Source organism: Macaca mulatta, chromosome 1 (assembly GCF_049350105.2).
Source record: "Macaca mulatta isolate MMU2019108-1 chromosome 1, T2T-MMU8v2.0, whole genome shotgun sequence".
Classification (NCBI taxonomy): domain Eukaryota; kingdom Metazoa; phylum Chordata; class Mammalia; order Primates; family Cercopithecidae; genus Macaca; species Macaca mulatta.
The window spans coordinates 8,920,803-8,942,970 of NC_133406.1; the positions used below are offsets into that span (position 1 = coordinate 8,920,803).

The 22,168-nt window shown below is 38.4% G+C and overlaps 1 protein-coding gene and 1 pseudogene across 1 annotated transcript in view; both read right to left on the bottom strand.

The window, feature by feature from the left end:
- Positions 1–22,168, bottom strand: part of FMN2 (formin 2) — a 398,910-nt gene that overhangs the window by 310,160 nt on the left and 66,582 nt on the right. The window contains exon 3 of the mRNA XM_015127101.3: positions 790–937. Coding sequence (XP_014982587.3) covers positions 790–937 — 148 coding nt within the window. The remainder of the gene's footprint in view (positions 1–789; positions 938–22,168) is intronic.
- LOC708588 (alcohol dehydrogenase class-3 pseudogene) lies at positions 7,781–8,985 on the bottom strand (annotated as a pseudogene).

Here is a 22,168-nt window from a genome sequence, read left to right on the forward strand (position 1 = left end):
AATCTAGTGGAGAAATCTATGAATAGCAATGATGCTCTTCTATTTACTCCTCACTCATGCTTCAGAAATCAATATTTATGCCTGGTCAGTCCACCAGGAAGAAGTTGGGAATTTATTACAACAAAATGAAGAAAAGTCCAGGTGCAGTGGCTCATGCCTGTAATTCCAGTACTTTAGGAGAATGGAGAATCGCTTTAGCCCAGGAGTCTGGATCAGCCTAGGCAACAGAGTGAGACTCTGGCTCTACAAAAAATTTAGCCGGACATGGTAGCGCACGGCTGTGGTCCCAGCTACTTGGGAGGCTGAGTTGGGAGAATTGCTTGAGCCAGGGAAGTCGAGACTGCAGTAACCCATTGCTCCACTGCACTCTAGCCTAGGTGACAGAGCAAGACCTTGTCAAAAAAAAAAAAAAAAAAAAAAAAGAAGAAGAAAAGGGAGAAAACAACCATATTCCATAAAGCATTGTTCCACAAATATGGTTCTCAATTCTGTATGACAAATATAAAGTGTTTTCTTAAAATCAACCTAGGGGGTCATCATCCTGCTGAACTCCTCCAAATGAACCTGAGGCTAATCTCACACTATCTTCCCAGCCAATAACACAAAATACTTTAAGACAACAAAAGGAACAAAGAGAGAAAAGACCCCAAAATAAAAATTTCTTAAAGATTATATCTGAATGCCACGCAATTAAAGATTAAAGATTACTTAAAATTAAGATTTAATAAAAACGTATATCTCTCTATCTTGCCTCTTCCAGTTATCTCTGAAGACAAAGGAAACACTTACCTGTTTCAGCATCCCCGAGCCTGTGTTCTTCATCAGGAGGTTTGGATGGTGGCCCCATGGATGGGACTCGCCTAGGAAACTGCCCTTCTGAATAGTCCAACGAGTGTGTGGGTTGACTAACTGCAGCCCAGGTATAAAGCTGATCTTGCTATATTTAAAAATAAAAAATGTTGAAATGCTGTTAATTTGGTTACAAAAAAATAAGCCATGACTAATATATTGCAAAATCATTTCTATGTATATTACTTATATATGCATATATATATTAAACATTAAAACAGCATTTTATACTATTCAGTGTAGATTCCTAAGATACACATTTTTTTTCACGCAGTCATTTTATCTTTATAACCACATTTGCCTCAACTTCATTTCTATAGTAAAACCTTCGCCTCTTTCTTTGGAGGGAGAGAGGCTATATAGCCCCGCAGGGAATTATAAAATCAGACAGTTCAGACACTCAATCAGAGAACTCCCTGAACTAGCATCTTTAATTCATCTGAATACGATATCCCTTTTAAAATTGTTTACATACTTGTGGGAATGTTAAAGGACAGGCTGTACTTGGGCACCACAGGACAATAATAGCTCCCGTGCCTTCAACCACAAAAGGCCCAGGAAACCGACTTATCTGGGGTCCAGGTTGGAAACTGTTTGGGAGAGAAACCATGAAAAAGTGAATGAACCTGCCAAGAAAAAAAAAAAAAGAATTGAATAGGGATCTTCTGGCCAAGAAAGACCTCGCCAGCTACAGACCCACAGAATCTGGACAGAATGAGAAAGCAGCTAGTACTATACCTAGGGCCAGGAACAAACTACAAATCTCACAAGGAAGCCTGCTCCACGGCCTATAAACACCTGGGAAAACTGCTCATTAGGATTTCAGAATAACAGTGTGTCCAGCCATTTTAGGATGCATATGCTTAATATATGCATGCCCTCTATTTGTGACATTTTTCTGAGTGTATTTCCCTAATACCTTTGATCCACGTCAAGTAAAGCAAAGAGAAGAACAGTATGGTAGAAGTGAAAAACAAAAAACCACTGTAATCCCTGGGTCGAGACTACAAAGTAAATGAGTAATCTGATGGATGTTGCTATTTCTGTATTTAACAAATTAAGAAATTCATAAAATAATCTCCAGCATGCTAGAGATACAATGTAGAGACCAGTTAGTTTAAGCTTTACATTTAGGGACAGTCATTAGCCCTAACTGAGAATTCAGATTCCTGGGGTCAGCCAGCATTGGATCAGAAAGGACCACATTTCAGACCTGGCTAAGCATTTGAGCTACTCATATATCTTCCAGCTATCCCATCTTGACCAACACCAGAAACTGCGCTATTTAGCACACTGAATATCAGAAATAGTTTTTTTTATTGCTGAAATTAGTGGCTTTAATTAACATAATAAATATTAGGTATGAGCTGTCACTGGAGAACCTGAAGGAATTCAATGTAAGTAGATTGAGTACGACATCAGAGAACATGCCCACAATTAAAAAGGATAAAACTCAGGCAAGGGGTGATGTCAAGGTGTGACAGCCTGAGAGTGCTGCCTCCCCCTCTAGTTTAGGAGGACATCTCTTTGCCTGTTGCCAGCAGTCGGGCACAGGGTCCTATTCCTTGGTGTTTGTATCACATGGACCTTTCACACAAGGTGAGGTCAAGCACCTACCAGCGTGGCAAGCTGGCCATGCTCTGACTCTCGAGTCAGGTTGTATAGGCTCTTGTGCAAACTAATGTTGTATGTTTAATAAATGTTTATATGTTGGGCAAAACTTCATTTGAGATTTGCTTTCATTAAAACCCAGTAAATCCTTGCCCCATATACAAAAATTCAAAATGGAACAAAGACCAAAACATACGACCTACAACTACAAAACTCTTAGACAAAAACATACAGGAAAAACTTCATAACATTGTTTTGGCAATGAGTTCTTGAATATGACAACAAAAGCACACGCAACAAAATTTTTTTAAAAAAATCAATGAAGTGAACTATATCATAATTTAAAACTCCTGTGCATCAAAGGACACAATCAGAGTGAAAAGGCAACCTACAGAATGGGAGGAAGTATTTGCAAATCAACTCTGATAAGGCTTTAATATCCTGAATATAGAAAGAACTCCCACAAGTCAACACCAAAAAACAAATAACCTGATTTTAAAATGGGCAAAGGGCTTGAATAGACATTGTTTCAAAGGAGATACACAAAATAGTGAACAAGCACATGAAAAGATGCTCAATATCACTAATCATTATGGAAATGCAAATCAAAACTACAATGAGATCGCCTCACACCCACCAGGATGGCTATTATTTAAAAAACAAACAACAACAACAACAAAAATAAAATAAAGCATCAGCCTGGGCAACATGGCAAAACCTCATCTCTACAAAAATATAAAAGTTAGCCAGGTATAGTGGCACACGCCTGTAGTCCTAGCTACTTGGGAGGCTAACATGGAAAGATCACTTGAGCCCCAGAAGTCAAGGCTACAGTGAGCCATGATCACGCCACTACACTGCAGCCCAGCAAAAGAGCAAGGCCCTATCCAAAACGAAGACAAGATAGAACATAAGTGCTGGCGAGGATGTGGAGAAATTGAAAGCATTGTGTACTATTAGTGATACGGTAAAATGATACTGTTGCAATGGAAAACATATGGCAGTTCCTCAAAAAATTAAAAATAGAATTACCATATGATCCAGCAATTACACTTCTGGATATGTACGCAACAGAATTAAAAATAGGATCTTAAGGCCGGGCACGGTGGCTCATGCCTGTAATCCCAGCACTTTGGGAGGCCGAGGTGGGTGGATCACGAGGTCAGGAGATCAAGACCATCCTGGCTAACACAGTGAAACCCTGTCTCTACTAAAAATACAAAAAAATTAGCTGGGTGTGGTGGCGGGTGCCTGTAGTCCCAACTACTCGGGAGGCTGAGGCAGGAGAATGGCGGGAACCCGGGAGGCGGAGCTTGCAGTGAGCCAAGATTGTGCCACTGCACTCCAGCCTGGGCGACAGAGTGAGACTCCATCTCAAAAAAAAAAAAAAAAAAAAGGAATCAAAGAAATATCTGTATACCTATGTTCATAACAGCATTGTTCACAACAGCCAAAAGAGAAAAGCAACCCAAGTGTCCATCCATGAATGAACAGATAAACAAAATGTGATAGATATATATATAAACTGGGAAATTATTTAGCCTTTAAATAGAAGGAAACTCTGATATATGCTACCGCATGGACGAACCTGGAGGACATCTGGCTAAATGAAATAAACCTGATACAAACAGACAAATACTTTATGATTCAACCCATATGAGGTACGTAGTATTGTCAAATTCATATTGTCAGAAAGTCAAATGGTGGTTGCCAGGGGTTGGGGAGATGGGGGATGGGAAGTTGTTGCAAAGTAATGGGTACAGAATTTCAGTTTTGCAAGAAGAAAAAATTCTGGAGGTTGATTGTACAACAATGTGAATACACTTAACAATACCAAATTGGACACTTAAAATGGTTAAGGTGGGAAATTAATGTCCTGTGTATTTTGCCACAGTTAACATTTTTTAAATAATTTTTTTAAAAACAGTGAATTGCAAGGCTGTTGGGAATAGCTAAGACTCACTTATTCAAGAGCAGTGCATGATTAAATTGACAGGTCAGTTCTTAAGAGGTAATATGGATACTGTGATGGCTTAAGAAAACAACTGAACTGTAGCCAGGCATGTGGCTCACACCTATAACACCAGCACTTTGGGAGGCTGAGTCAGGTAAATTGCTTGAGCCCAGGAGCTCAAGACCAGCCAGGGCAGCACAATGAGACCCCACCTTTACAGAATATTTAAAAAAAAAAAAATAGCCAGGGATGGTGCACACACTTTTATTCCTAGCTACTCAGGAGGCTGAAGTGAAAGGATCACTTGAGCCTGGGAGGTCGAGGCTGCAGTGAGCGATAACTGTGCCTCTGTGCTCTAGCCTGGACAACAGAGTGAGACCCTGTCTCAAAAAAAAAAAAGAAAGACAATTTTCTGAAACGTAACGCCCTCTCCACTCTACTCTTCGCCACCCTCCAGTTAGTGGTGATGATACCTACTTTAGCTACAGTTACTCTACACGGCCCCAGAAAATAACCTATCTTAAATCTTTGCAGCCATTGCCCTCCTAATATTTTCCAGAATAGCAGAACCAAATTGGCCACAACAGCACGCTTCTAAGCCTGAGCTTCGGTTCCTCGTGCATAAAATATGATATATGTAGCATGCTTAGAAAAATGCTTGGCCTACCAGCTCCCCTGGGAGTTGATGGAGAGAAGCAGGGCTGGAGTGACTGAGAGACTCCAGACCTGGCATCATGGTCAACCACAAAAAGGCTTTTTTTCTAGAGAGCCATCATCCTACTAACAGCCTCAGACATAGTTTGTTCCGTATAAAAGAGGGACCACCAACAACCAAGGGGATAAACTATCTCACTGAGTTTCATCATTCACCAAAATACAAAGCATGCTAAAAGCACTCTAGAAAACCTCATAGAAACAAACAAAAGTATCTGGTCAGTCCCCCAGTCTCTGAACCACGCCTCAGAACTGTGATATATTACTGGGTTGTAACGGTAATCTCAAAGCCTCTCATTCATCACATAGCTCCACTAGCAGAAAATAAGCAAAACAGACTTCTTTCATGGGTCCTCCACGTCTGCAGATTCAAATCCCAACTCTTCAACTTAAATATCATTTCATCATTCCTATATCCCTACTATCTTCCTTCCCAAATTCATTTCTCATTTCCTAAACCAAGCTTCACGCCACTAGAATGCTCTACCACTCAAGGAGTCTAATCAATCATTTAAAAATCTAGTTGAAGTCCCATTTCACCTGAATCAGACCCTGAAAGGGTCTGCTGAAAGGCCACTCCTGAATCAGACAGCTAACTCAGCACACCTGCCACCCCACATTTCAACACTTGATGTGTACCATCCAAAACGGTGGCTTGCCACCTAGTCCTGAGTGTGTATCACGTTTCCTCGAATTGACTGCAAACTCCTTCAGGATGAGAAGGGTGTACATGGGTCTTGTAAATGTCCCCTAGCTCTGGACAGTGCTATGATGACTACAGAAAAGCCACCTGAGGCTGGGCGTGGTAGCTCATGCCTGTAATCCCAACACTTTGGGAGGCCAAGGCAGGCAGATCACCTGAGATAGGGAGTTCGAGACCAGCCTGGCCAACATGGTGAAACCCCATCTCCACTAAAAATACAAAAATTAGCTGGGCATGGTGGCGCACGCCTGTAATCCCAGCTACTCGGGAAGCTGAGGTGGGAGAATCCTTTGAACCTGGCAGGCAGAGTTTGCAGTGAGCCAAGATCAGGCTACTGTGCTCTAGCCTGAGTGACAGAGCGAGACGTCATCTCAAAAAAAAAAGCCACTTGATGCCTACTGAGTTATCACATTTATCAAAAATAAATAAAAGAGATGGCTGGTCAATACAGGCAGAGGCTGCAGCTGCTAATCTCATTTCCTTCATTTGTTTAGCAAGGTACCAAAAGGAAACTTTATGGGTACCATATAGAAAATGAAGGTATCAGGTTATCTGTTATGTCTAAACCTATTGATAATTAACTATTTAAAGAAAAAACATGGAGTAGGTAAAATTCCTAGGATATATTCATCGCTCCCCCTAAGCAAATCTCATCACTTTGTGGAGCCTCAATATTCTCATCAGTAAATCAGGAAAAATGTATCCCTTGTCTTTTTGGGGGAGCTTGTATGAGGCAAGAGTAAATGACATGTGAAAAGAACTACAAAAATTACATGGTGATATTCAAATGTCATATGCCATGAATAGTATTTGTTTTGACTTTGAAAAATCTGTGTTTGATTACAATGGTCATACTTTTTGTTTAAAAAAATCCTTTTCAGAGGAATTGAAAATCATTATTTCATGTACACATCATCTCTACATAACCAGCACTAAATCTTTCTGTGCTCTTTGTATGACTATAAGTAGTTGAGCAAACTGAGTTTTCTTGGCATTTGTGCTGTCTGTCAACAGGTTTTGCATTCAATTAACAATTGCCCTGTGGTATTTCCTCAACCATCCATAAATGTCTTTTTCTCTCTGTGTGTGTGTGTGTGTGTGTGTGTGTGTGTGTGTAACATTTCACGAATGTATTTGTTATTTTCCCAAATAGGGTATATGAGTTTCTAGCTACCAGTTACCATATCCTATATTCCCCGGTTCTCTCAGGAATGTCAAGTATAAATAATCAACATACTGTGAGTATTAAGGACAAGGTCAGGATGGATAAGAATTGTTTAACAGAGCAAATCAAGGTTTTATTTTTGAGTTAAGGCAGGGATGCATTTTCGTGGCTCCATTCCACATCCTTAAATTCTTAAGGTCTGTTTTGGCTTTTGCTGAATGACATTATGTCTTCCTAGTAAAGAAAACAAATACAAGCTTTCTACCATAGGCATATGAGAAACTTTAAAATCACAACCTAAAAGTGGTGTAAGTAGGCTACAGGCCTGCTAGCTTAAGAAAAAGAAAAGTTACTTTTAGCAGCTATTTCCCCATCTTTTCACTAGGTTATAAATATAACAACACCTAAAATAACTCAGAGCTATAATCCACAAATAATTTATCATAGTGTGTCCACTAGAAAATAAATAACAATGCTCAAAGGTAGGCATTCTAAGAGTGCTTCATTGAGATTTTCACAGGTAAGTTGAGGGTTTGGTTCCCACCTTAAAATATTTCAGATCAATATTTTTTCTGGTTCTTCCATATGCAAGAAAATTTCATTGTCCAATGGTCTGTAATATTTTTTGTAGAAATTAATTTTATTATGTTAAAATATTCCTTAATGAGCTGGCAATTATTCATGTGGAGGACAGTCCAGAAAACAGGTCCATGACTGAATTATCCTTGTCCTTGATTACAGAGATTCATGAATGACACACATCACACCGTTCTCTGGAGTAACTGCTGAAGGTCTAGGAGGCGCTTCTCCCTGCCTGTTAGGCTGCTCCCGTCGCATTACGACAGGATGGACGTTGTTTTTCCCTTTTGAATTAAATCTTGACAACAGTTCGAATGCTCTTTCCAGAATGCATCAGTTCAAAGGCTTCGTTAATTTCATCAAAAGACAGATTGTGAGTCACAAATTCATCAACTTTTATCTTTTTGGGACATATATTCAGACACCAACTTTGGGACACTTTCTACAGTCTTTCATCCTCCAAAGGCAGTGCCTTTCCATGTGCGACCTGTTACCAGCTAGAATGGATGAGTGGCAATTTCTTCACCTGAAGCAGTGACTCCAACCACTACACTGATGTCCCAGCCCTTGTGACATGCCTCAAGTGCTGCTCTAATGTATTTCTAATACATTCAAAGGAATAGTCCACTCCTACATCAGTCATCTCAGTGAGTACTTCTTGGATGGGTTTACTAAAATCCTGAGGGTTAATACATTCAGTGGCTCCAAACTCATTGGCCCTTGGAAATTTATCTTGATTGATGTCCACACCAATGATTCCAGATGCACCAGCCACTTTACCACCCATAACTGCCAATCCAACTCCTCCCAGGCCAAAGATGGCACAAACAGAGCCAGGCTCCAACTTGGCTGTGTTCACAGCAGCAGCATAACCAGTTGAAATGCCACAACCTAGAAGGCAGACTTTATCCAAAGGTGCTAAAGAATCTATTTTAGCAACAGAGATATCAGCCACAACTGTGCATTCAGAAAATGTGCTGGTTCGCATGCAATGTAAAATCGTCTCTCCTTTGCAAGCAAATCTGCTGGTACCATCTGGCATTAATCCTTTCCCTTGAGTGACTCTTATCTTCTGGCAAAGGTTAGTTTTAGGATTTAGACAAAATTTGCATTCTCCACACTGTGGGATGTAAAGTGGGTTGACAGTTATCACACGCCTTCAGCTTAGTAACTCCCTCATCAACACTTTTCCACAATTCCAGCACCTTCATGTCCCAAGATCACTGGAAAACAACCCTCAGGCTCAGCTCCGCTCAGGGTATAGGTGTCGGTGTGGCAAACTGCAGAGGCAAAGATCTTGATTCGAACTTCATGAGCCTTTGGGGGTGCCACCTCTATCTCCTCTATGGAGAGAGGCTTTCCAGCCTCCCAGGCAACTGCAGCCTTGCACTTGATAATCTAGTTCGCCATGTCCGCGGGTTCTCGTCAGCACGGAGGGTGGACTGTATGTTAATGCAGAACCTAGATTATTACTGTCTGAGAGGAATTGCTGCTATTCTCATTCCATGGTTGGCTTCTCTGTGAGTAGAGATAGGACGTCCATCTGTGTGAGAATTAATCTGAGTTCAGGTTCCTCTCTTAATGAGAAACGATCAGCACTGCCCCAACTCAATTGTCTATCAAGGCCAGCAGACCCATATTTAAGTAACAAAATAGGGTAACTATATCCCAGATATTCCATAAAGTACAATCTCCCATCTGATATCACAGTTTGCATGAAGGAGAAAAAAATATTAAAAATTAAAATTGCCTCGAAGTATGCAGCTCACTGATTTCTTTATAACCACTCTAAAATCTATCAGGTGTGGTGGCTCACGCTTGTAACTCCAGCACTTTGGAAGGCCGAGGCAGGAGGATTACTTGAGCCCAGGAGTTGGAGACCAGCCAAGACAAGATAGCAAGACCCTATCTCTACAGAAAACAAATTTTTAGATGAAAAATTAGCCAAGTGTGGTGGCACACTCCTGTGGTCCCAGCTACTCGAGGCTGAGGCGGAAGGACTGCATGAGCCTGGGAGGTCGAGGCTGCAGTGGGCTGTGACCGCACCAGTGTACCCCAGCCTGGGCAACACAGTGAAACCCTGTCTCAAAAACAAAACAAAACAAAACAAAATCAAATCAAATCAAATCTATCCCTAGATTATATAGATAAATCCATCTCAGGCCAGCAGAGGGCTCTACACCTTGTCCTACTGACCTCAAAAAGAATTGCCTCAACTGAACTATGCTTGGATGTGATCTCGGAGACAAGACTCCCAAGTCTACAGAAGACGGCTGAAAATGCCCATGCCATTACACAATATTTTGCGTAGGAGGGCTCTGAAGACACACTTATTCCTGGTCTTAGAATTTCACAGCTCTGTCTAAAGAACTAAATAGTTGGATGGTAATTTGAGTTTGTGTTTTTTTTTTGTTTGTTTGAGATGGAGATGGAGTCTCTGGGTCCTGGGTTCAAGCGATTCTCCTGCCTCAGCCTCCAGATTAGCTGGGACTACAGGCACGTGCCACCACGCCCAGCTAGGTTTTGTATTTTTAGTAAAGACGGGGTTTCACCACGTTGGCTAGGAAGATCTCGATCTCTTGACCTCATGATCCACCTGCCTCGGCCTCTCAAAGCGTTGGGATTACAGGCGTGAGCCACTGCGTCTGGCCATTTGTGTTTTATTTTTTTTAATCTCAGGGACAATATATATTGTGTCGATCAGATGTGCTTTTCATTTTGGCTATTAAAAAAACACAGTGAAATTCATACATGGCCCACCTGCCACATGTTTGGAGACTCTGGAATATATGTTTTTGATTAGTCTCATTCCTGGTTCCACTTCAGTCTTGTCTTTTTTTCTTTAATCTTTTCACTGAAATAGCACATTTTTATTTTCTTATTATATCTTTTCTTCCTAATCATTGTAAATACTTTTTGGACTAGGTAACAATAAACACATTATTACTATTAGGGAAATAATGAAAGGGCCTTATTTATTTAATTACCTAAAGAGATGGGATTTCATTCTGTGGCCTAGGCTGAAGCGCAGTGGTGTGATCACAGGTCATTGCACACTTCAATTCCTTAGTTCAAGCACTCCTACCACCTCAGCCTCCCAAGTAGCTGGGACTACAGCTGAGTGCCATCATGTCTGGCTAATTTTTTTGTAGAGATGGAGTCTTGCTATGTTGCCCAGGCTGGTCTCAAACTCTTGAGCTCAAGTGATCCTCCCACCTCAGCCTCCCAAAGTGTTGGTATTCCAGGTGTGAGCCACTGTGCCCAATTAAGATGTCCATTTATTTATCTATTTTAACTCATTTGAACCATTTATAAGATAAATGACTGGCTGGATAAAAAGTAGATCTACTGACAGTAGTCTGAATTGAACTCTCAATATCTGGGTTTGTGTTAATCATTTAATTATTAAAAAATAATAGCACAACCCTATAGAATTGTTATGAGGTAGGGAGATAAGAAAAACAATAACTAATCAGTACCATAATATAACAGCATCCACTGTGTATATTTTCTAAATTTTCTTTTCTTTTGAGATAGAGTCTCAGTCTGTCACCCAGGCTGGAGTGCAGTGGTGTGATCTTGGCTCATTCAAGGGATTCTTCTGCCTCAGCTTCCTGAGTAGCTGGGATTACAGGAGTGTGCCACCAGGCCCAGCTAACTTTTTTATTTATAGTAGAGATGAGGTTTCACCATGTTCTCCAGGATGGTCTCAAACTCCTGACCTCAAGCAATCCACTCGCCTCGGCCTCCCAAAGTGCTGGGATGACAGGTGTGAGGCACCGTGCTCAGCCTATTTCTAAATTTTCTTTGAATGTTTTATGTAGATGTAATCATAGTGCACGTGCTTTTATAAATAATACAGACTTTTAAAATAATTGCATCATCTTCACACTTGTAATTTCTATTTCTGCCACAATCTTCGCACAACACTATAACATAACCATTAAAACAGCTCTGCATGGAACCCATAAATGTGACTGCCCAAAGCATCTATGGTTGGCTTTAAAAAAGCGTTTATTTTTTTAAAAAGAAAATGTATATAAAAATGTCAAATGTAAAAGAATAATAAGATAACATCAAAAGATTAAACCCCAGGATGGACTGAGATCTCTGAAATGTTCACAAATAGGCCAGGCACTGTGGTTCCCACCTGTAATCCAAGCACTTTGGGAGGACAAAGTGGGGAATTTACTTGAGCCCAGGAGTTTGAGGCTGCAGTGAGCTGTGATCACACCACTGTACTTCAGCCTGGGTGTCAGAGCAAAATTCTGTCCACCCCCACCCCAAAATAAAATACAAATGACAACGGAGTGTTTTCTTAGCTGTGTTTGAAAGAAGCACTAACATTACTACCAGCGAAATACAAATTGGCACAAACTTTCTACAGAGAAATTTAATATCAAAATAATTTAAAAACCTTTTTTTTTTTTTTGAGATGGAGTCCTGCTCTGCCACCCAGGCTCAAGTAGAGTGGCATAATCTCGGCTCACTGCAAACTCTGCCTCCCAAGTTGGATTGATTCTCCTGCCTCAGCCTCCCAAGTAGCTGGGATTATAGGCATGCACCACCATACCCAGCTAATTTTTGTATTTTTGGTAGAGACGGGGTTTCATCATGTTGGCCAGGCTGGTCTTGAACTCCTGACCTCAGGTGATCCACCTGCCTCGGCCTCCCAAAGTGTTGGGATTACAGGTGTGAACCACTGAGCCCAGTCACCCCATCCATTTCGAACCACCAATTCCACTCATGGAAATCTTCTCTATGGTGAAAATGTATCAGTGACATGCACAAATATTTATGTACTAGAATATATTTATTCCAACGTTACTGCATTCTTTAAAAAGAAAAAAAAGTAGAATTTCCAAAAATAGCAGTAAGAAAAACATTTTTATTGTGTACCTATAGTGGGACAATCAAGAGCCATTAAAATCACACCTCATTGAATGCCATGTAAAATATGTGTATGGTATGTTGTCAAGTGTAAGTATTTGGCTGTAAATTGTATATTGTAAAAATAATACATGAGGCTGGGGGCAGTGGCTCACACCTGTAATCCCACCACTTTGGGAGGCTGAGGCAGGTGGATCACCTGAGGTCAGAAGTTGAAGACCAGCCTGGCCAACATGGTGAAGCCCCATCTCTACTCTAAATACAAAAATTAGCTGGGTGTGGGGGCTGGCGCCTGTAATCTCACTTACTCAGGAGGTTCAAGCAGGAGAATCGTTTGAACCTGGGAAGCGGGGTTTGCAGTGAGCCAAGATCGTGCCATTGCACTCCAGCCTGGGCAACAAGAGTGAAACTCTGTCTCAAAAAAAAAAAATTAATAATAATAATACATGCGCTAATGGCCACATAATGTATAATTATATAATGAGGTAATGTGTGTGTGTGTGTGTGTGTATATATATAGGAACACATAAATGTGAGTTTATATATATCTTATATCTTAAAGGGAAGAGGGAAGAGGAAAGGGAATATTAAATCAAGAAAAAATCAGCAAGCCAGGATTCAGGGGAGAACACAGACCTAGGGAGTGGAGGTTGGCTCATGGGGGGTCCTTTTGCCCCCACCCCTCAACACTTCACAGGATTCCTGTGAGAGTTTGTGGGCGCATTTTCAGGGGAAAGGGACTGGAGGACCCTGATCTGTAAGGGAGACTGGCCCTACTAACACCTCTACTTGGGGTTAGGATCTAAAACAAAGGTAAACTAGAAGTAGGCGGGTTGAACATTTTCAGGGCTAAAATTCAACTTTAAAGCATCTAAATCTTTGAACATACCTCAAGGTGATCTTGGAATGTTAGTGCCCCAGGTCCCTGGCAAAAGCAAACATAAATCCTATCTGGGAAGAGATGAGATCAAACTAAGCATCTGCACAGTATAAAATTTTAAAAAAAAATCGAAAATGGAGACATAAATAAAAAATAAACAAAAATCAATAGAAACAGAAAAAGACACACAAAGATCCTAGATTATTATCAGACACACATTTTAAAATAGCTATGTTAAATCTCTCCAAGAAGATAAAAGACAAAATAGAGAACTTCAGTAAGGAGTGGTGGCTCATGCCAGTCATGCCAGCCTTGAACTCCTGGGCTCAAGCCATCCTCCCACCTCAGCCTCCTAAATAGTTAGGACTACACTACAGGGGTGCGTCACCATGCCATGCCACCACGTGAAATTTATTAAGTTAGGGAATCTCAAGGTTGCTTAATTTGTCTGTAAACAGGTCTTAAGGTTGCTTAATTTCTCAGGAAATAGGTGAAAGTACAAAAAACAAAAATTTAGTCATGCCAGCACTTTTGGGAGGTCGAGTTGGGAGGATTGCTTGAGTCCAGCAGTTTGAGACCAGGCTAGATAACATAGAGAGACCCCATCTCTACAAAAAATTTAAAAACTAGCCAGGTGTGGTGGTCCACACCTGTAGTCCCAGCTACTTGGGAGGCTGAGTCTAGAGGATCACTTGAGCCCAGGAGGTTGAGGCTGCAGTGAGCTGTGATCGCACTACTGCACTGCAGACTGGGAAACAAAATGAGACTCTGATTTAAATTTTAAAAAAGAAAGAATGCCAACAGATAACTAGAAATAATTTTAAAAACTGAGCAATTCTAGAACTGATAAATAGCCAAAATTAAAACCTCAACAGATCTACTTAATGGTAGATTAGAAGCAGCTGAATAAAAGATTAGTGCATTCAAAGAGGGATAAAAAGAAACAATTCCGAATGAAGAAACAGAGTCAAAAGGATGGGAAATATTGCAGAGAAAATAAGAGGATAAAAGATACAGTGAAGAACTCTAACCTATGTATAATTGGAGTCCCAAAAAAAAAAATCATAAAGAGAATAACATAGAAGCATTATCTATAGAGAGATCATTCCTGAAAATGTAAAATGAAAGAAAGTATCAAACTACTACTGATTTCAAAGCCCTATAAATCCTATAAATGGGTGAATACAGTAAAACTGCTATAAAAGAGCTAAAAATAACATCTTAAAAGCAGCCACAAATAGATTACCTTCAAAGAATCAATAGATAGATAATTTTTGTTAAGAAGCTAGCATCATTGAAAGCTAGAAGATAGTGGAATGATCTTTTTTAAACTGCCTACTAGAATTCTACACCTTGTAAAAATATTTTTCAAGAAGAAAATGAAAGAAATCTATTTTAAGACAAAAAACACTAAAGAATTTGTCACCTAGCAGGCTTGCACTAAAGGAAATACAAAAAGATGCTCTTTGGGCTGAAAGAAAATAATCCCAAACAGATTCCTGAAGATGCAGAAAGAAAGAGCAAAGAGAAAAGATTGAATAAATACCAAACAGAAACAGTATTAATGCCTTGTGGAGATAATATAGAAAGATAATTAAAATAAAATAACAACGTGTAACTTGGAAGCAAAATTTATTAAGTTAGGGAATCTCAAGGTTGCTTAATTTGTCTGGAAACAGGTCTTAAGGTTGCTTAATTTGTCAGGAAATAGGTGAAGGTACCAAAAAAAAAACCAAAAAAGGCAAAAATGTATGCGATTTTAAAAGATAAGCCTAGGTGTAGTGGCTCAGGCCTATAATCTCAGCACTTTGGCAGGCCAAGGCCAAAGGGACTGCTTGAGCCCAGGAGTTCAAGACCAGCCTGGGCAAGACAGTAAAATCTCACCTTTACAAAAAAATTTAGAAATTTAAAAATAAACATAAAAATTATCTTGCGTGGTGGGCAAGATAGTAAAATCTCACCTTTACAAAAAAATTTAGAAATTTAAAAATAAACATAAAAATTATCTTGGCGTGGTGACGCACCCCTGTAGTGTAGTCCTAGCTACTTAGGAGGCTGAGGTAGGAGGATGGCTTGAGCCCAGGAGTTCAAGGCTGCAGTGAGCTATGATTATGCCACCGCACTCCACCACGGGTGACAGAGTGAGAACTTGCATCAATAATAAAATAATAATAATAAAAAAAGATAGTTGGTAAAATTACAGTTTTCAAACTACCAGAGAGAACAATTAAATAGTAAAGCATAACTGATAAATCCAAAAGACACAAAAGGAAAAGGACTATAGAACAGATAAGACAAATAGAAAATGTACAATAAAATAGTACTTTAAATCCAAGCATTTAAACAATTGTATTAAACGTAAATGGACTTAGTTATACTTCAGTAAAAAAAAAGACTGTCAGACAAGATAAAAAATGAGTTCCAAACCTATGCTCTTTATTGAAGATACAAATAAAAAGGTATAAAAGTGATTAAGATTACTAGAAAGTAAAAAGATATAACATGTAAATTTTAAACTAAAGAAGGCAAGTATAGCTATATTAATAACAGATAATATTTCACAGCAAAAAGCATCATAAGAAACAAAGTGGAAGTATTCTATTGATAAAAATGTAATTCATAAGGAAAATAAATAATTCTAAATATGTGTGCTTCAAATAACATGGCTTCAAAGCATATATAGCAAAAATTGGCAGAGCTATAAGGAGAAAAAAAACATGTCCACAAACATAGTAGCAATAACTTTCTCAATAGCTGCTATAATGAAAAGAAAAAAGTAAGGATATGGAAGATCTGAACAACATAATCAGCAATTTGCCTAATGGACTTAAGCAGAACATTTAACCTAAGACATTCTTTTCAAGCATACACAGCACACTGATGAAAGCTGATCACATCTTGGGCTATGGTAAATCTCAATAAATAGCAACATACTGAAATGAAGAGTATGTTTTCTTAATATAATGCAATTAAATTAGAAATAATAAAAGAAGATAAAACAAAGTCTCCGTGTTTGGACATCAAGCAATAAAATTCTAAATCACACATTATTCAAAAAAGGCAACATAGTCAAAACTTTTAAATATTTTTTAAATGAAGGATATATAAATATTTGCCTTAACTTTAGATATACAGTTAATCATGTTTAGAGAGAAATCTTTAGGTGTAAATGCACATATTAAAAAGATAAAAGGCTACAAAAATCAGTATGTTAAATATCCATCTAAAGAATTTAGGAGAGAAAAAGATGAAGCAATTTAGTCCAAAGAAGGGAGAAAGAAGGAAACAGATTTAAGTGTTAATAAATAGCCTCCAAAGAAGCCTTCTGAAAAAGCTAATAAAATTTAAAACTTTGGCAAGTATAATCAAGTAGAGATACAAATAACTAATGTCAGAAATGAAAAAGGAACATAATATTGATCCTACAGGCTTTAAAGTGGTAAAGATACTAGAATAACTTTACACTAAAATTTTAAAATATTAGATAAAACATAATTTTTAAGAAAAAAATGCAATTTACCAAAATCAACATATAAAACAGAAAATGTGATTCGTTCCATAACTAGCTTTTGCTTTCTTTTTTTGAGATGGAGTCTTGCTCTGTCACCCAGGCTGGAGTGCAGTGGCAGGATCTCGGCTCACTGCAAGCTCCGCCTCCCAGGCAGGTTCAAGCGATTCTCCTGCCTCAGCCTCCTGAGTAGCTGGGATTACAGGCACCTGCCACCGCGCCTGGCTAATTTTCGTATTTTTAGTAGACACAGGGTTTCACCATATTGGTCAGGCTGGTCTCAAACTCCTGACCTTGTGATCCACCCGCCTCTGCCTCCCAAAGTGCTGGGATTACAGGCATGAGCCACCGCGCCCAGTCGCTTTTTCTTTCTTCATAATTTCTTTTGATGATTTTTTTTTTTTTTTTGAAACAAGGTCTTGCTCTGTCGCCCAGTCTTGAGTGCTGTGGTATGATCACAGCTCACTGCAGCCTCAACCTTCTGAGCTCAGGAGATACTCCCACCTCAGCACCCCAAAGCGCTGGGATTACATGCGTAAGCCACCACACCCAGCCCATTTACTTTCAGTATGTTCCAAATTATCAGTCTTTTCCTCTATAGCCAAGATATTGTCCTATTTCAGAAGTTTTTGCCTACTCCACAAGCAACAAGATTCCTCCTATATTATCTTCCAGAAGCTTTGTTATTTTATCTTTCACATTAACATTTATAATCATCCTAGGAGGAGTTTTGTGTTTGTGAGATGGATATCAAGTTTCATCATCTTTTTCATATGATTACCCAGTTGACCCCATCCCATTTATTTAAAAGGCTGTATTAAGCTGCTTTTCAGTGCCACTTTTGTCATTCATTAACTGTCTATACACATGAGAGTCTGGTAGGTGGTTCTCTACTCCACTGTGTGTGTGTGTGTCCTTGCACAAATACTAGAATGCTTCATTACTCTTGCATTATAATAAGTCGTGATACCTGGAATAGTAACTCTTTCCACTTTGATTTTTTTAAAGATCATCTCTAGGCCCTTCCAACATAAAGTTTAGAGGCAGTTTGTCACATCCCACTAAAGCACACACGCACACATTCACCCACACCCTTGAGATATTGATTAGAATTGCATCTAATCTATTAGTTTGGAGAGAAGTGAAATAACAGACTTCAAAACGATAAACATGATAAATCTGTTCATATATTTGTCATTTCTGATTTCTCTCACTGAAGTTTAATAGGCTTCTGCATACAGGCCATGCACATTTCTGTTCAGTGTCTTCTTAGATTATTTAATGTTTTTAATACTGTCTTAAACATAGTATTTTTTAAGTATCTTTAACATTTTTGTTTGCTGATAGAGAAATGGCATTGGTTTTACACATTGATTTTGTGTTCAGTAATTATGTAAATTATATTTCTAATTAATGTATTTGAAATTTTTACATATACGATCACATCATCATAAATAATGGCAGTTTTATTTCTTCTCCAATTTCTTATTTATCTTCTAGACCATATAGGAATAATTGTTCAATAGAAGACAGAGTGGTAATAGTGGCATTGTTTTCTCATTCCCAAACTTAAAAGAACAAACCTTCAATATTTTACCATCTAAAGATATTTGTGGTAGGTTTCTTATAATCGTCATTTATCAGAGTAAGCAGGTTTTCTAAGTTTCCTAAGAGTTTATGTCATGAATGGTGATACAGTTTACCAAATGCTTTTCTGATAATCTCTAGTGAGGATCATTATATATACACACATTATATACATACATTATATACATTACATGATGTACATATACATATTATATACATATTGCACACATTATATAATGTGTATATATACATGTTGTATACATTATATATAATATCTATTATATACATATATACATACAATGTATATAACGAAAATTATATGGCTTTTAAACGTTAAGCTGACCTTACTTTCCTGGAATCAACCTAACCTGGTTTTGATACGTCATTTGTTTTCAAATGTTAAACCAGCCTTGCATTCCTTTATATACATTGCTGAACTAAATGTGCAGATGTTTCATTAAGAAATATTTATATTTATCAGGGATAGTAGCTACAGTTTTCTAATGATTGTATCTGGTTCTAATATCAGGGAAATTTTGGCCTCATAAAATAAGTTGGGCAATGTTCACTCCTGCTCTGTTTTCTGAAAGAGTTTATACTGTCTAAGACTGGTTTTATTTCTTCTTTAAATGTTTGGTAGAATTCACCAATGAAACTACCTAAGCCCAGAGGTTTTGTTAACAATCTTATTTTATTAATAACAAAAAAAATTCTAAGGTAAGGAACAAACTGAAGTTAAGACCAAAAGAATATGTGTGTGTGTGTATCGATAGATAGATAGATACACACACATATTATATAGGGGTGTATGTGTGTGCATATATACACATATATATATATATCCATGTATGCAAATAATTCCTATGCTCCAAGCGGGCTTGAAAATCTAAGCACTCAAGAGAGAGCAAAAACATTCATACCACCATGACTTGGGCTTTTTAAAATAAATTTTCAAACCCTCTCAGTGAGCATGCATTATTTGTAATTAGAATTAAAAGTAATAAATGGCAGTCATGGCTGTCTTCCCACAAATAGGTTAGGTTAAATAGAATAGGTTCTCCCCACACTCTGTTCTGAGCTTGTAATTCACTTTGAAGATCTATTAGTTCATTTCACTAGCCTTCCGCTTCTCACAAAGTCAGAACAAAGTAATGCTGACTCTTAGAAGGGTGAGGAACCCCATTTTGAACTCCATAACCCAAAGAGAGAGATGTGACGGCTCAGGTTTGTTGGGAGTGGGGCTATTACTGTCAAATACAGAAGCCGTAGAAGTTAGAAGAGCAGGGAAAAAAATAGAGTGTCAAGCCTAGAAAAATGGAGAATCTCTCTCAAATTACTAAAGGTCATCTGGAAGACATTAACACGATGCCTTTTATTTCTAATGAGGCTAAAGCCGCTCACTTTAAACCCCAGCGTATCAGAGAGAAGACAGACATAAAGATAAGTTTTATATGGTGGATTAAAAAACACACACACACATAAAAAGGCAATCTTTATAATTTTGTAGTAGTTGGACAAGCAAGCCAATTAAAATTTCTTGTTAGTCTCTTTATGGTGTCATGAGACTATTCTATCATCAACTAGATAATGCAAATGATGGAAAATCCCAGAATTAAGGGAAACAAAACAAAGCAGTCAGGTTGGAGGGGAAACAGTTTTTATGAAATTTATAGCAGTTTTATAATGTTTCTCAAATCTCATTGGTTCCAGATAAAAGACTATATATAAACATTACTCAGAAGAGTAATCATTAAACTACCAAAGAATAACAAATACAATATGAAACATAAAATCATATTAATTCAATCTTTAAGAGATGTTACATCTGAATTGAAATATTACATTAGCAATATTCAGCCTGTCTTTTTTTTTTTTTTTTTTTTGAGTCAAAGTCTCCCTCTGCCTTCCAGGCTGGAGTGCAGTGGTGCCATCTTGGCTCACTGCAAGCTCCGCCTCCCGGGTTCACGCCATTCTCCTGCCTCAGCCTCCCGATTAGCTGGGACTACAGGCGCCCGCCACCACGCCCGGCTAATGTTTTGTATTTTTAGTAGAGATGGGGTTTCACCGTGTTAGCCAAATGGTCTTGATCTCCTGACCTCATGATCCGCCCACCTCGGCCTCCCAAAGTGCTGACAGGCGTGAGCCACCGCGCTCAGCCGGCCCAGTCCTGTCATTTTTATCACCTAGAGTCTTTATGAGAATGTGGACAAAATAGGGGATGCACTAGGGGTTCAGAAGAAAATTATTAATCAGTTCGACACAAAATGCAGGACTGGTACACGTGGTCAATAACACACTAACAATAGAGACTGAGTAGTAGCTTGGGAGAACTTATTGGTAGGTGGATCAAACTCAGGCATGGGGGAGGGAGATGCAGTTATGTGCTTCTTACAAAAGTATTTGACCTATATTTAGAAGTTCATTTCCATTCAACTTGATGTCTGAATTATTGGTTGACCTTGAAGGAAATAAAACTACTGAAATCTAAATGACTCTTTCCTAATCATACACTAGAGAGGAAACATATGTAGCCAACCTTGTGGCATTGATAAAAATAAATTATATAACATCAATAATGCTCTGAACACCACCCAGGGAGGTCAGTTGACTTACCCAAGGTCATAGCAAATTCAGAAAAAGACAGCAAGGTTCTCCTACCTCCAGCTAAGCATAGAAGCTTTCCTGTAATACACAGAGCTTATGCTCTGAGGCCTTGAAAAACAATGGGTTTTTGTTTTTGTTTGTTTTGTTTTGTTTTTCAAATCCAAGCTGAATGTAACTTGGCACTCTGGCTGGATTAAATATTTGACACATCTTCTACCATTATCCAGCTGCAAGAAAAAAATGAGAGAGGTAGGATCTTGTGGTGATTAGGGGATGCTCTTAGAATTTAAAAAATTAATTTTAAATCCTGGTTCCTACTCTTAATCTTGACTAGTTAAACTCCCTGAACCTCAGTTTTCCCTCTATGAAATGGGGATATTATGAGATAATTTTTGCAAATCCTAAAGCCTGAAATATCTAGTAAGTGTTCCACAAATAGTACCAACTGCAGTTATTATAGTTAATAGTGCTTCTTTCCTTCCTTCATTCCTTCCTTTTTCCTCCTTCGTTCCTTCCTTTTTTCCCCTTCCTTCCTTTATTTCCCTTCTAAATTTTAAAAAAAAGTTATTATAATCATTCACTAGTTTCACCTTCAGATAACCCAGACATGGAGGCAATTTTTCTAATACTTCTGAAAAGTGAAAACAAAATCTTTCAGTACTGCTGTGCATAGCCATAACAGAAGCTATTATTTCTCTCAGTGACTGGTGTTTCAAGGAAAGCATTAAACTAATAGCAATGACTAGGAAAGCACGGTTTTAATGAAGTCACATACTCCCACAGATTTCTGACTACCACAGACATATACAAAGCTGAGTTCTTGAGTAATTAATTGTGAGCAACTACTTTATGCCAGATAAACTAGGTTCAACTAAATGCCAACGTGAAATGTTAAAGTTATAAGCCTCTCCACAGCTTCAGAAGGTGGCTATATAAAGTATTAGCTATTAACACAGCACTGTAGAGGAAACAATAGTTTGTCATATTAAATAACGTAAGCTGTGAGGTAGACTTTTTAAAGTCAATAGTTAAATGCCTTTTCTTGCTAAGAAATAAAGTTTTTTTCCTAACTTTCATTTTCTAGATATCAGCAAGTACAATTAAGAGTAAATCCATTTAAAATT